Here is a 13647-nt window from a genome sequence, read left to right as displayed (position 1 = left end):
AAGTGGAAATACGCTGGGAGACTACTGACTGGGCAGCTGCAGGCCCATCAATAAATGATCAAAATAAGAATTTAAAATGAGAATAAGGAAAAAAACATACCCGTACTGATGTTGGAGTAGATTTCTGAAAATCTTGGATCTCTATCTTGGGCAAACAGACTCTCTGACTTCTCAAGAGGCTTGCTGTGTTCTGGCCCTGTGGTTGTCACAGGCTGAACAGAAACCTGTGGAATGTAATGATAAAAATAACCATCAAGGTTTAACATGACAATTCAATAATTCGAAAATTCATATAAAGATACACATACACTTTAACTGGCTCTAGGGGACACTTCTTAAAGAAATGTTCACCATCCTTTAAAGACGACATACTAACCTGGGAATGATTGTAGCTGGTTAGTCCATCTCTTCCTGGTACCACATCCAATTCTGTTTGCTGCTGCTGCTGCCTACATGTTAAAGGCAAGTAAAAAGAAAAATAGGGGGAAAAAAAGTTATTTTAAAAAGGATCTGGGGAAAGGGCTTAAAACAAACAAAAAAGTGTGACTGTAGACTGCCACTCCCCAGGCTAGTCACTGCTCAATAAAGAATTGTTCCACCATTTCTCACCTGGGTGCCAGCTGCCCTGAGCCCATCTCCAGGGATATATTAGCTGTGGGACCTAGCTGTGGCCTCTGGATTGTGTTCGACAGTGAAGGTCGTGGTTCCTGGCTAGAGTTCCTGGGAAAATGAAGAGTAGAGACAACAAAGAAAAAAAAAAGTATCTGACTCTGTACAAAAGATACTACAGATTCACTGATACATGGGGTAATCACTGATAAATTCCCCTTTAAAGCCCAATCCCTATGATACCTGTAACCTCAGATTCAGCAAAGAATTCGCACTATAAACAACATGATACAAATAGAAACTATGTCCTACAGCCAAGAGCTCATCCTGTTTGGGCTCTAACTCCTTCCAGTACTCAATACCTAGTAGCTGTGGATGTGTGTATGTATATGTTGCATATCCATAGATTGTGTTTAAAAAAGCATAAGTAAAAAACTGATGAAAGTACACACTGAAACATTAACAAAGACTATTTCTTGATGGTGAGAATTTTTTTCCTTCTCTTCACTATTTTCAATACTTTCCAAATTTTCTACAAAGAATATTAATTACAAAATAAAATATTAAGAATTAATTAAAACTAACTACAGTAGGAAAAACTGTAGTATGCAAAAATGGGAAAAGCCATTATTTCCAGAAACAACTTCTTAAAAAGACTTAAACATTTCAAAATTTAAGCAAAAGAAAAACACAAAACAGCTGTTGTTCAGAAATATAAAGATGTAAAAAAACAAAACAACTATAATGACCTGAGTCCTAAGTTAATGAAAATTTCTAACTGAATCCACTGTTATACTAAATTAATTAACAAAAAATTAAACTTCATGAGCCCTAAAAATTGAATTAGAGGATAGAGACTCAATGTTGTCACCAAGTATTACTCACACTTGATAATTATTTCTAATCAGATCTTCAGAAGTGGGTTCAAGGCCAATTCTACACAGAAAGATTAAATGGAAAAGAAGTACCTTGACAACTGACACCCACTAGGTACAATAAAAAAAGACAGCAAGAATGTGGAGAGGCTGAACTCTCACACACTGCTGATGAGAAAAGTACAGCACTGCTGCTCAGAATGCAAACTGGTACAGCAGCTTTGGAAAACAATTTGGGAGTTTCTCAAAAGATTAAGCATAGAGTTACCATGTGACCCAGCAATTCTGGGCTGTGCTTAGTCGCTCAGTCATGTTCAACTCTTTGCGATCCCATGGATTATAATCCGCCAGGCTCCTTTGTGCATGGGGATTCTCCAGGCAAGAATACTGGAGTGAGTTGCCATGCCCTCCTCCAGGGGATCTTCCCAGCCCAGGGATCAAACCGAAGTCTCCCGCATTGCAGGTGGATTCTTTACCATCTGAACCACCAGGGAAGGCCAAGAATACTGGAGTGGGTAGAATATTCCTTCTCCAGGGGATCTTCCCAACCCAGGAATCAAACCGGGGTTTCCTGCATTGTAGGCAGATTCTTTACCAGCTGAGCCAGTATATACCCAAGAGAATAACATATCCACACAAAAAGTTGTACACAGATTTTTACAGCAGCATTCTTAGTATCCAAAAAATGTAAACAACTCAATATCCACCAACCAATGAACGGATAAACAAAAATGTGTTTCCATTTATAAGAAATGTCTAGATCAGGCAAATTTAGAGAGACGCAGAATAGATTAAGTTACACAGGTCTTGAGGAAGATACTGTTAATTAGTATAGGATTTCTTTGGGGGTAATAGCTATTTTGTGTGTGCTAATACCCACACAGCCCTGTAACATACTAAAAAAATTATACCCTTTAAATGAGTACACTGTATGGTATATGAAATCTATTTTTAAAAACTCTTACAAAGCTGAGAAAAAGTTCAAACAGAAAACAATGAAAGACTAGAGAAACAGAAACTAATAGTTAATATAGCTATGCTCTAAAGCAAACTATGGTCCACAGGCCAAATCCAGTCCACTGCCCGTTTCTGTAAATAAAAGTTTACTGGAAAACAGCCATCTTTATTCATTTCATTTGTCTAGAACTGTTTTTGTACTACAAGAGCAGAGTTGAGAAGCTGCAATAGAGACTGTATGTCCCACAATGCTGAAATATTTACTATCTGTTCTCTTAGGAAAGTTTGCAGACACCCGTTCTAGAAAAAAAAAAAAAAATCTGCCAGACTAGAACAATAAACTGATGTATAAAACAAAATTATTTCTAGACAAGACTGAAACAAAATTGAAATACAGTTGACCTTTGAACAATTCAGGGTTAGGGACACTGACTCTCCAAGTAGTCAAAAATCCGAGTATAACTTATATAGTCAGCCCTCCATATGGGGTTCATGTAGTACTGTATTATTTACTACTGAAAAAATTCTGTGTATAAGTGTACCATTGCCGTTCAAACTCATGTTCAAAGGTCAACTGACCAAACTCTTCACATGTCAGAATCTACTCTCTAAGTTATTGTTTGCTAAAATTTTACTCTACTAGTGTAAATCAACTATATTCCTACAAAAAATTAAAATTTTTTTAATTCTACCTGGATGAACTACCCCAAATTCTAAGCAGTTGGCAGATGCGCAACTAATGGTATTTACTACTACAAAAGTAGAAGGAAGAGGTAGGTAGTCAAGCAGACTTGGCCCATGAGAAATTCCAACACTGGAAAAGTTCTTTAAGGTACATACTTCACATTGGTGTTGGTACAGATGATGTACTCAATTTCATCTGAGTAAGGGTTCTGGAAAGTAAAAGAGCTGGTTCTCATCCAGAGCCATTCTCGGTTCTTAGACCGAAACCGGAACATGACAGACAGCACCTGGCCTTTTAACTTCACGACCTGAAAAAGTTTTCATGCTATCAGTTGAAACTCGCAAAAAAATTTTCTTTAGACATGTAAAATCCTAGGATTCTTGTGTTACTGTCCTTGAAATAACAATATTTTGCAATGTTACTAACAAAACAACATGGGGAGTGAAACATTATTAAGTGACTAAATAATAAGGAGGTATATTTATCATGTTTCTTTTTAGAGTGCCAAGCTATCTGACCACTTTCACCAATGTCAAACAAGAATAACAATTATTTCCAGGAGAGAAAAGACTATGTTTCCCCACTTCCTTTGGAAAGTCCCTTAAAGATACACTGATCTAGCAAATTTACTAAAAATTTAAAAGTTTAACGACAGTGAACATAGCCTACATGCTGCCCCTCAATCCCAGTTTCTACCACTATGCCTGAGAATTTCTGTTTTCACAGCACACATGAAGGTTTCTATAAATAAAACCAAAATGGCTTTAGTTTTATTTTGCTTTTTAAAAGAAAGTAATTTTTTAATTATTTTCATTTCTGATCTCACAGAATAGAAAATAATCTTTTGAATCCTCCTCCTTTATAATAAAAATATTAAAAGCTAATATTTGTTTTGTTTTTACTATATGCCAAGCCCTAGGCTATGTGTTTTTTCTTTAAGAACAAATTTACTTAACATCTAAAAAAATGTGATATGAACAACTGTTAAGTAATCTTTAACACTTTCATGTGCTCACTGAATAATATATACACAATGAATATTACATTTGTATACAAACCAAGTACTGGATTTGAAACCTGATTATGGCTGTACGTATCTACACCAACAGAGTATAAGTTTAGTACTTCAAAATACCTACACTATAAATTGCTTTTTAACCAAAAGTTAAGTGATAACATTTGTGTTTAAGTTGACAGAAGAGCGGCAGTTACTGCTGGTATTACAGTTTAAGAAATAATTATAACAGAAAATGGGATATATTTCACTTAACAATAATAAAATGGTACATTTTAAATATATAAATAAAACTTTAAAAAATCAAACGTGAAACAAAGTACAGCAAGAACCAAAATGGGAAGAAAACAAGGAAAACAAGTTTCATTAGAAATAGTAACTAAATTTATGTACTGAGAAGCAAAAAGAAATATAAATCCATCTAGACTTAAGAAATATCAAAATCTAGAAATCAGCAACTATTAAGCACCAACTAGTCTGCACAGTAAAAAGTACCTTTGCTTAGTACTCTAGTATCACAGCAGCAACTGATGTCAGAATAAAAACCTTGAGATCACAGTGTGTCTGAATCACCCATTGCTTTGGAATAAACACTTTCTACAAGTGATAAAATGGTAGGAACTCTGTGGCCAAATGTGTCAGAATTATGAATTTCATGGATTTAAAATATACTGTACAATATCTTCTCACACTGCCAGAAGTCCATATCCTTAGCTTTGAACAGTTTCAACAGAAGTCAGAATAGCTTTTCTAAGACTGCACATATAAGGCGATGTGATCCTTCTGCATGGATAAAAAGTGCATGGATAAAAGTGATGCTGAAAAATCAGCAAACACTTTTTACTGCCATTGTCTGATTTCCTCTAGAAGTTGGGCTATGTGTTTTAAATGCTTCATCTTATTTGCCTACTGTATCAGTAAAAATACTATGCTGTGCTGGGCTTAGTCGCATCCGACTCTTTGCAACCTCACGGACTACAGCCCGCCAGGCACCTGTCTATGGGAATTCTCCAGGCAAGAATACTAGAGTGGGTTGCCATGCCCTCTTCCAGGGGTCAAACCCAGGTCTCCCGCATTGCAGGTGGATTCTTTAATGACTGAACCACAAAGGAAGCCCAAGAATACTGGAGTGAGTAGTTTATCCCTTCTCCAGGGGATCTTCCTGACCCAGGAATCGAACTGAGGTCTCCTGCATTGCAGGTGGATTCTTTACCTGCTGAGCTACCAGGGAAACCCAGTAAAAACACTAGTGAGGCTTAAAGAGGGAAATTAACCCATCTAATATAAATAATAATAAAAAATACATCTAAAGCCAAGTCTGTCCTGAAATTAGAATTTACCAGATGTTTTCAGAATCTAGGGCCTAAAAAGTACAATTAAGAGTTAGCTTACAATTAAGAGTTAACTCTTACTTATCTATAGAAGAACTGTGAAATGAATTATTCAACTACTACTCACTGTTCAATTAAGTGCAGAATATTTTAAATACTTTAAAGATGGCCACTTTAATGTTGAGTAGCCAAAGCCAATGTACCTTGAACATTACATTATCCATAATCTCCAAGTACTGGTCCTTTCTGTTTCTTAAAAATACAAGTTAAGTAATAGTGTAAAACTGCAAGGCCTGCCATACTGCTCGATTAATCAGTACTCAATAAATATTTGTTGGATGAATGTAATAATATATATTAGACAAAAATATTATTCCAATTCAAACCAGGAAAAAAAGCTACCTGTTGGAAGCTGTCTCTTAGAAGCTGCTGGTCTTCAGGATGACAGAATTCTACAATATTCTTTCCTAAGAGTTCCTAAAAGAGGAAAAGAAAAGTAAGATCAACACTTTTATGATCACTTAACTTCCCCTGGCCCATTAGGAGAGGAACTGGATTTAATTTCTCTTGCTTTTATCCTAGGATTATAGATTAGAGGGGAAAAAAACACACAAAAAAATGGAATCTGCTAAATAACTGACCTCTAGAGCAATTTTCTTTTTCAGGATATTGCACATTTATTTTAACTATACTTTTTACAGATTTGAGGTATAATTTACACTCATTCCAAGTGAATTTTATAATTTTAATTTAATGATCTATAATAAATTTATATAGTTATATAATTCTTATCCCCAATTTAGTTTTAGAACATGTCCACTGCCCCTAAAATTTCCTTTCTGCCAGTCTGAGGTCAATCCCTGTGCCATCCACTGATCTGCTTTCTGCTTCTTTAGTTTAGCTTCTCTGTACAAATGAAATCATAGAACAGGCAGTCTTTTGGGTTTGGCTTCTTTCATTTAACCTAATATTTTAACGAAGTTCATCTGTGTTGTTCCAAATATCAATAGTATATCCTTTTTATTGCTTATAAGTATTCTCACATGGATATATCACAGTGTGTACCCATTCATTAGTTAAAGGACATTTAGGCTGTTTTCACTTTTTGGCTATTATGAATAAAACAGTCATGAACATCTGTGTATAAGACTTTCTGTGAACATATGCTTTCTTTCTCTTGGGTAAATACTTAGAAGTGGACCTGCTAATTTGTAGGGTAAGTGTGTGTTTAACTTTTTAAGAAACTGCTAAAATGTTTTTCTAAAGTAGTTTACCATTTTACTTACCTACCAACAATGTATGAAGGTTCTGTTTCTCCATGGTCTTGCCAATATTTTTTGATTATACCCATTCTAATGGGATACAATGGTATCTCATTGTGATTTTAATGTGTATTTTCCTAATGACGAGCAACTTTTTATGTGCTATTCATATTTCTTCTTTGATGAAATATCTGTTCAAATCTTGTGCTCTTTTTTTCACCGGCTGGTTATCTTAACGAGCTTTAAGAGTCCTTCATATATTTTGGATACAAGTCTTTTTTCAGATATATGATTTATAAATATTTTCTCCCAATTTGTAGCTAGTCTTTTCATTTTCTTAATGATATCCTTTTAGGAGGGCAAATTTTAACTTTTATGAAACCCAACTTATCAAATTTATTTTGTGAACCACGTTTTTAGTGTCATAAAAAAAAATCTTTGTCTAAGGAATTCCCTGGCAGTCTGCTGGGGAGGACTCGGTGTTTTCACCGCCATGGCCCAGGTTCAATTCCTGGTGGGGAGCACTAAGGTCCAGCAGGCTGCACAGTGCAACAACAACAAAAAAGTCTTTGCCTAACCCAAGATCACAAAGATTTTCTCCTATTTTCTTCCAGAAGTTTTATAACTTTGGTTCTTACACCTTTACATCTTGGAGTTGACTTCTGTGTATGCTATGAGGTAACAGTCTAAGTTCTTTTTGTTTTATTCTATTTTGCACGTGAATATCCAATTGTCCCATCCCCATCTATTGGAAAAGCTTCTTTTCCCCTTGAATTATCTTGATATCTTTGTTGAAAATTAGCTGATCAGTTGACCATAAATGTGAGAATAGACTCCATTCTGATCTACTGATCTAATCCCTACACCAACACCACACTGTCTTGGTAACAACAGTTTTACAACAGGTGCTGCATTAGGAAGTGTAAATGACTTTGTTCTTCTTTTTCAAGATCTCTTTTTCACCAGCTTCTTTACACCGCCACAGCCACAAGTCCCTCTTGGTGACTAGAATTTTTAAGTTTATATAACGACCTATTTCTCAATTCAGATATAGTTATATCTGGTCTGCAGAATGAGATATCTAAATAAATTATAATAACTAGTTCTAAAGTTACAGGAGATCCAACCAGTCCATTGGTTGGATTCTGAAGGAGAATCCATTCTGAAGGAGATCAGCCCTGGGATTTCTTTGGAAGGAATGATGCTAAAGCTGAAACTCCAGTACTTTGGCCACCTCATGCGAAGAGTTGACTCATTGGAAAAGACTCTGATGCTGGGAGGGATTGGGGGCAGGAGGAGAAGGGGACGACAGAGGATGAGATGGCTGGATGGCATCACCGACTCGATGGATGTGAGTCTGAGTGAACTCCGGGAGTTGGTGATGGACAGGGAGGCCTGGCGTGCTGCGATTCATGGGGTCGCAAAGAGTCAGACACGACTGAGCGACTGATCTGAAAGTTACATATTTAATGGGTTACTATGCACCTAGATTGATTATATGAATTATCTAAAGGTAGCCATATCATTATAGCTAAAGTGCATCATTATCTGTATTAATATCATTAATAACAAAGAAATACATGTTCATACCTGCTGCTCCCACCTGATTTCACAAGTCGTATTTTTCTAGCTCAGATGCTAACCTTGGTAGGAAGCTGAGATTATACTTAGCTATCAATAGAATAGGGTCATCTCTTTTTCTGAGCTGGGGCTGCTATGTTTTGACTATCTCTGGAATTACATGAATGAATAATCTCAGCACATCCAAGGGAAAACAGAGGCCTAAGTATCAGTGGTGTAACAACTCCAGCTCCTCACCTGTGGCTGGTAGCCAACAGTAGCCACACAGCGATGATCCACAAAAGTGAAGATTCCCTCAATATTGTGTCGAGAGATGAACTCTGTTGGTTGACAAACATTACTCATGTCTGTACAATTGGGAGAACTAGTTACCTGAAAGTAAAGAGATAAAAATGAGAAAAAAATTGAGATAAAAATGAGATAAAGAGAGACACTATTCTTTACAGATGTACTTCCCATCAGGTTCCCAATTTTAGGATTCTGAACTGTCACAACTTATCCAGAAAGGAAAAAACGATAATCAGATAGGGCATGAGGCCTAGCTCCATTCCCACACATGTACTCTTCACTAACTGTGAAGAAAGATAAAAATTCATTCAACCCCAAACCCACCTACTTTCATTTAGCTAAGTTGTATTCATTATTCATATTGGAAAATTATTCTCCCAAGTAATCAAGAAACATCTGTTTTTGTAAGGAGAATCAAAATAATTCCACTTCCCTACTGTCAGTCATGAAATGAAAAATGAGAAGAACTCTCTTATATTGTATAGGAGCAAAAGAAATTAGTTGGAAATAGAAATAGAAAATTTAGCACTGCAAAGCTAAAAGTATGAAAGAGGAAAAGACTTCTCTCTCCAAAAGATCTTTCACTGTCTTCAGTTTCTGCTAAATCGAACAGAAGCAATGTTAAGTGTGAATGCCATATTCCTCCAAATATTTGGAGATTTTCAGAATGCTTCATTTGTATTCAGACAGTAAAAGAAAAAAATAACATGAACACATCCTGAAGATTTTCTCCCACTGAAAGTGGGTGATATATTAACAGATGCAGAAAATTCATACTTGCCTGCAGTCTGCCAATGGCCACTAGGCAAAACTTGCTCCCCTGGCCAGCTTCTGGATCATCATCTGGAAGTGAGACACCTTCAAGAAGTTGAAGTTAGAAGGTTTAACATGTATCTCAAACACAACTGCCTTCAAAAATTAGATGTGTAAAGATTTAAAACACACACAGATATGATGAGACTAGGTATAAACAACAAAGAGTGCTAAAAGATAAGAATAAAGGTAAATAACCAAAAGAACTTACCATATATATCAGGTACTGTTTTAAGTGTTTTTATATATGTTAATTCATGTATTATACTCACATTAACTATAAAAAATTACAGAGCACAGGTCCTACACAAAATATTCCAAAAGATTAAGATGGCCAAACCAAATACATATGAAGACATTGTATTTGGTCACTCTGTGACCATATCATCGTTAAGAGAATAGATGTCTTGCCTAACCTGTGACTTTCAAATTAAGCAAACAACCAAAAATGAAATTAAACCAAACACCAACAGTTATCTTCTTTGGAAAAGAGAGAAGCCCTGGGATTTCTTTAATGTTTTATGTGGAAAGGGAAGACGGTTGCATTTTCCCGCTGCTCTTTGCATATTTATCTTCTTTTTACCAAGAAAAACAGTATTTCTTTCAAAGCTACATAGACATATAAAAGACCATATATATTGCAAATGTATCGTTTATACAGTATATAATCTAAAAAGTTCAAATATCATTACAACTTAAAACTAATTTATCTTAATTACATTTAACTACCATTTTGGGGGTGCCTACCATATGCCAGACAGTAGGCTAAGTTCTTTTCCTACATTAAACCTAACCCTCATAATAACTTTCTATGGGTTATATTATCTCCAGATTACAGATGAGGAAATTGAGGGTTTTTTAAGTCAAGTAACTTACTAAAACACACCACTAGTAAATAACGTCAGAAACAAACCTAGGTTTTTACAAATTCAAAGTTTAACCTCTTACCAAAATACACTACCTTGCCTCTCTTAGCTGCTATCCCTCTAGAATCCCCCAATTCCCAGTCATACCTATCTAGCAGGGAGGTAATAAAGTTGCTAAGAGTTGGAAATTCTGACCAGCCAGGTTAAAAGGCTGATCCTTGTACCCCAACCACTTTTCTCACATTCCCTTTTGACCTTTAGTTCCAGTAAAAGACACAGCCAATACTGAGTCATTTTCAAGTCTGAGAAATCCATCTCCCTAACTGGAATAGAAAATCCATAATGGAAGGAAGAGAGTCTACTTTTTCTCTCCTATCTTCTTACAGTTTATACCAAAGCACATTTCATATGCAACGGGTATATGATAAATGTATATGATAAACGTTAGCTAACTTTCTTGGACTCTGAGGAACTAGCTGCACCCGGAAAGAAATCACTGTTCAGCTTTCCTACCTGCTGGGGGCCAGGCCTTGATATAGCCTGTGCAGTGCACCACCACGAAATGAGGTTCCCCATCCTTCGCAGATCCAAGTCCATTCCTAGAAAAATTAGAGGTGTGAGGAAAAAACTTTACTCAGTATCATTTAAAAAGCAATGCTGGCTTAGTACCTTTAACTTTAGGCTATTGGGTGTTTAAATAACAGGATGAATATACTTGGACCTTTCCCACCCAAAAGTGACCACCATATTGTTTACCTTTGCCAAAGTAAAACAACTGAAAGGTACTGCAGCAGGAAGAAAGCAGGTAAAGTGGGAGTGTAACTTTCTTAAACAGGATGAGCAAAGGATGCTTTAGAAGTTCAGGAAAAATAAAAATGTAACTGAGAAGTAAGGGATGAGGGTAAGGGCTGCTGAAGGAAGTACTATAGTAAGACAGTTGAAAATGTGATGATCTCTATAGGTACTTGACCATCCCTTTGTGTTTTTTTTTTTTTTTACTGCTTAAGATCTCACCTGCATCTGTTTCTCACAAAGCTCAGCCTGTTCATGGAGACTGAATCCACAGAGCTATTGCCACACCTGTTTCAATGAACAGAGAGATTAAAAGCAATTAAGATGCACTATCATTCACACAACTTGAAAAAAAAAAAAACCCCAATCGAAAAATGGGCAGATCTAAAGAGACATCTCTCCAAAGAAGAAATACAGATGGCCAACAGGTATGTGAAAAGTGGCTCAATACTGCTAATTAATAGAGAAATGCAAATCAAAACTATAATGAGGTACCACCTCAAACTGGTCAGAATGGCCATAATTAAAAAGTCTACAAATAAATGCTGGAGAGGATGTGGAGAAAGGGGAACCCCCCTCCACTGATGGGAGGAATTTAAGTTGATGTAGACACTGTGGAAAACAGTATGGAGGTTCCTCAGAATACTAAAAACAGAATTACCATATGATTCAGCAAAATTGTAATTAAAAAAGATAAATGTATTCCTATGTTCATAGCAGCACTACTCACAATAGCCAAGACATGGAAGCAACCTAAATGTCCATCTACAGATGAGTGGGTAAACAAGATGTGGTACATATATAAAATGGAATACTGTTCAGCCAAAAAAAAAAGAATCCCATCTGCAGCAACATGGATGAATCTAGATATTATCATACCAAGTGAAGTAAGAAAAAGAAAGGCAAACAACATATGATATCACTTCTATGTGGAATCTAAAATAGGATACAAGTGACCTATCTATGAAACAGAATCAGGGAAACAGAGAGTAGACAGGGGGCTGCAAGGGGGGCAAAGGTGGGAGAGGTTTGGATTGGGAGTCTGAGATTAGCTGATGCAAACTGGAATATATAGAATGGATAAACAAAAGGTCCTACTGAATGACACAGGGAACTATATTCAATATTCTGTGATAAACCATAGTGGAAAAGAATATGAAAAAGAATGTATACATAAATATATATATAGCTGAGTCCCTTTGCTGTTCAGCAGTAATTACTACAATACTGTAATTCAACCACGTTTCAATAAAAAAATAAATTAAGGAAAAAAGCTGTACTATCAAAGAAGTTTTCATCATTTAACAGCCAGATAACAGGCTCTGGATACAACTTGACACAGAAAATTGGCAACAATGCTCCTAACAATGAAAGATAAAGAAGTCAGGTTTGGTATTTCTAAAACTTGTTAACTGTCTCAGAGTTTTTAAGTCAAAATGTTCTATATGCTCTACAAATGGAGATATTCTCTACATCAGGAGTTAGTACACTTTATCTGTAAATAACCAGACAGTAAATATTTTCAGCTCTGTGGGCCAAACAATTTGTTACAACTTGTCGACTCTGCTATTAAGAGTATGAAAGCAGCCAGACAGTATGTCAATAAATGGGCATGGCTATGTTCCAATAAAGCTTTATTTACAAAGAGAGTTGCGGTTTGTAGACTCGAGCACTATGCTGCAACAAAATCTATTTGCTGTATTTTGCTATTATCTAGGACTTCCCAGGTGGCATGAGTGGTAAAGAACCTGCCTACCAATGCAGGAGACTTAAAGAGATGCTGGTCCGATCCCTGGGTTCAGAAGACCCCTGGAGGAGAGGCACCTGGAGGGCTACAGTCCATAGGATCATAGAGTCAGACACGACTAAAGCGACTTAGCACGCACACAATCATGTTATTATTTACCTTGCTCCTCCGTATGTCATTGCAATAGCCATGTCCACACATTGGGACACTCTCTCCCATTCTCACTACTTTCTTTGATAATAAATAAAACATACACAGAATTTTATGAGTCATGCACTATTCTAAGCATCTTTTAAAAATTTATTTATTTTGGTGTGCTGGGTCTTCATTGCTACACGTGGGCTTTTTCTCTAGTTGCAGCAAGTGGGCTTTTCATTACAGCGGCTTCTCTTGTTGAGGAGCATGGGTTCTAGGCAGTAGTTGTGGCACGAAGGCTTAGTTACTCTGAGGCCTGTGGGATCTTCCCAGACCGGGGATCGAACCTGTGTCCCCTGCACTGGCAGGTGGATTCTTAACCACTGGACCACCAGAGAAGTCCTAAGCATCTTTATATATATTTATTCATCTAATCTTCATAACAACTTTATGAGGCTGATATAACTCCCAATATTAGGTGAAGAAATAAAAACACAAGGCAGTCATTTAATCCATTCAAGGTCAGAAGATAAGTGATAAATCCAGTAGTCTGGGTCTAGAAGCTACTCCAAATAACTAAGCCAAATAATATTAAATTTTGTAACATCCCCAGGAAACCTTTCTTAATATCCTATTCATCACTTCTAATAAGCATCCTCTCAACAGTCAATTTCCATTACACAATCTGAAT

General features: G+C 36.4%; 1 protein-coding gene across 2 annotated transcripts in view; it reads right to left on the bottom strand.

The window, feature by feature from the left end:
• ARNT (aryl hydrocarbon receptor nuclear translocator) overlaps positions 1-13647 on the bottom strand; it is a 66895-nt gene that overhangs the window by 5187 nt on the left and 48061 nt on the right. For both annotated transcript variants that reach the window (XM_010838688.1, XM_010838689.1), the window contains exons 9-17: positions 11297-11362; positions 10796-10881; positions 9385-9461; positions 8553-8687; positions 5875-5949; positions 3282-3433; positions 610-720; positions 377-449; positions 101-224 (exon numbers count right to left, since the gene is read on the bottom strand). In XM_010838688.1, the coding sequence (XP_010836990.1) occupies positions 101-224; positions 377-449; positions 610-720; positions 3282-3433; positions 5875-5949; positions 8553-8687; positions 9385-9461; positions 10796-10881; positions 11297-11362 (899 nt within the window). The remainder of the gene's footprint in view (positions 1-100; positions 225-376; positions 450-609; positions 721-3281; positions 3434-5874; positions 5950-8552; positions 8688-9384; positions 9462-10795; positions 10882-11296; positions 11363-13647) is intronic.

This window comes from Bison bison, unplaced genomic scaffold, assembly GCF_000754665.1.
Source record: "Bison bison bison isolate TAMUID 2011002044 unplaced genomic scaffold, Bison_UMD1.0 scf7180017864104, whole genome shotgun sequence".
NCBI lineage: Eukaryota > Metazoa > Chordata > Mammalia > Artiodactyla > Bovidae > Bison > Bison bison.
The sequence above is the reverse complement of the archived record's forward strand: the minus strand, read 5'-3'. Positions and strand labels throughout refer to the sequence as shown.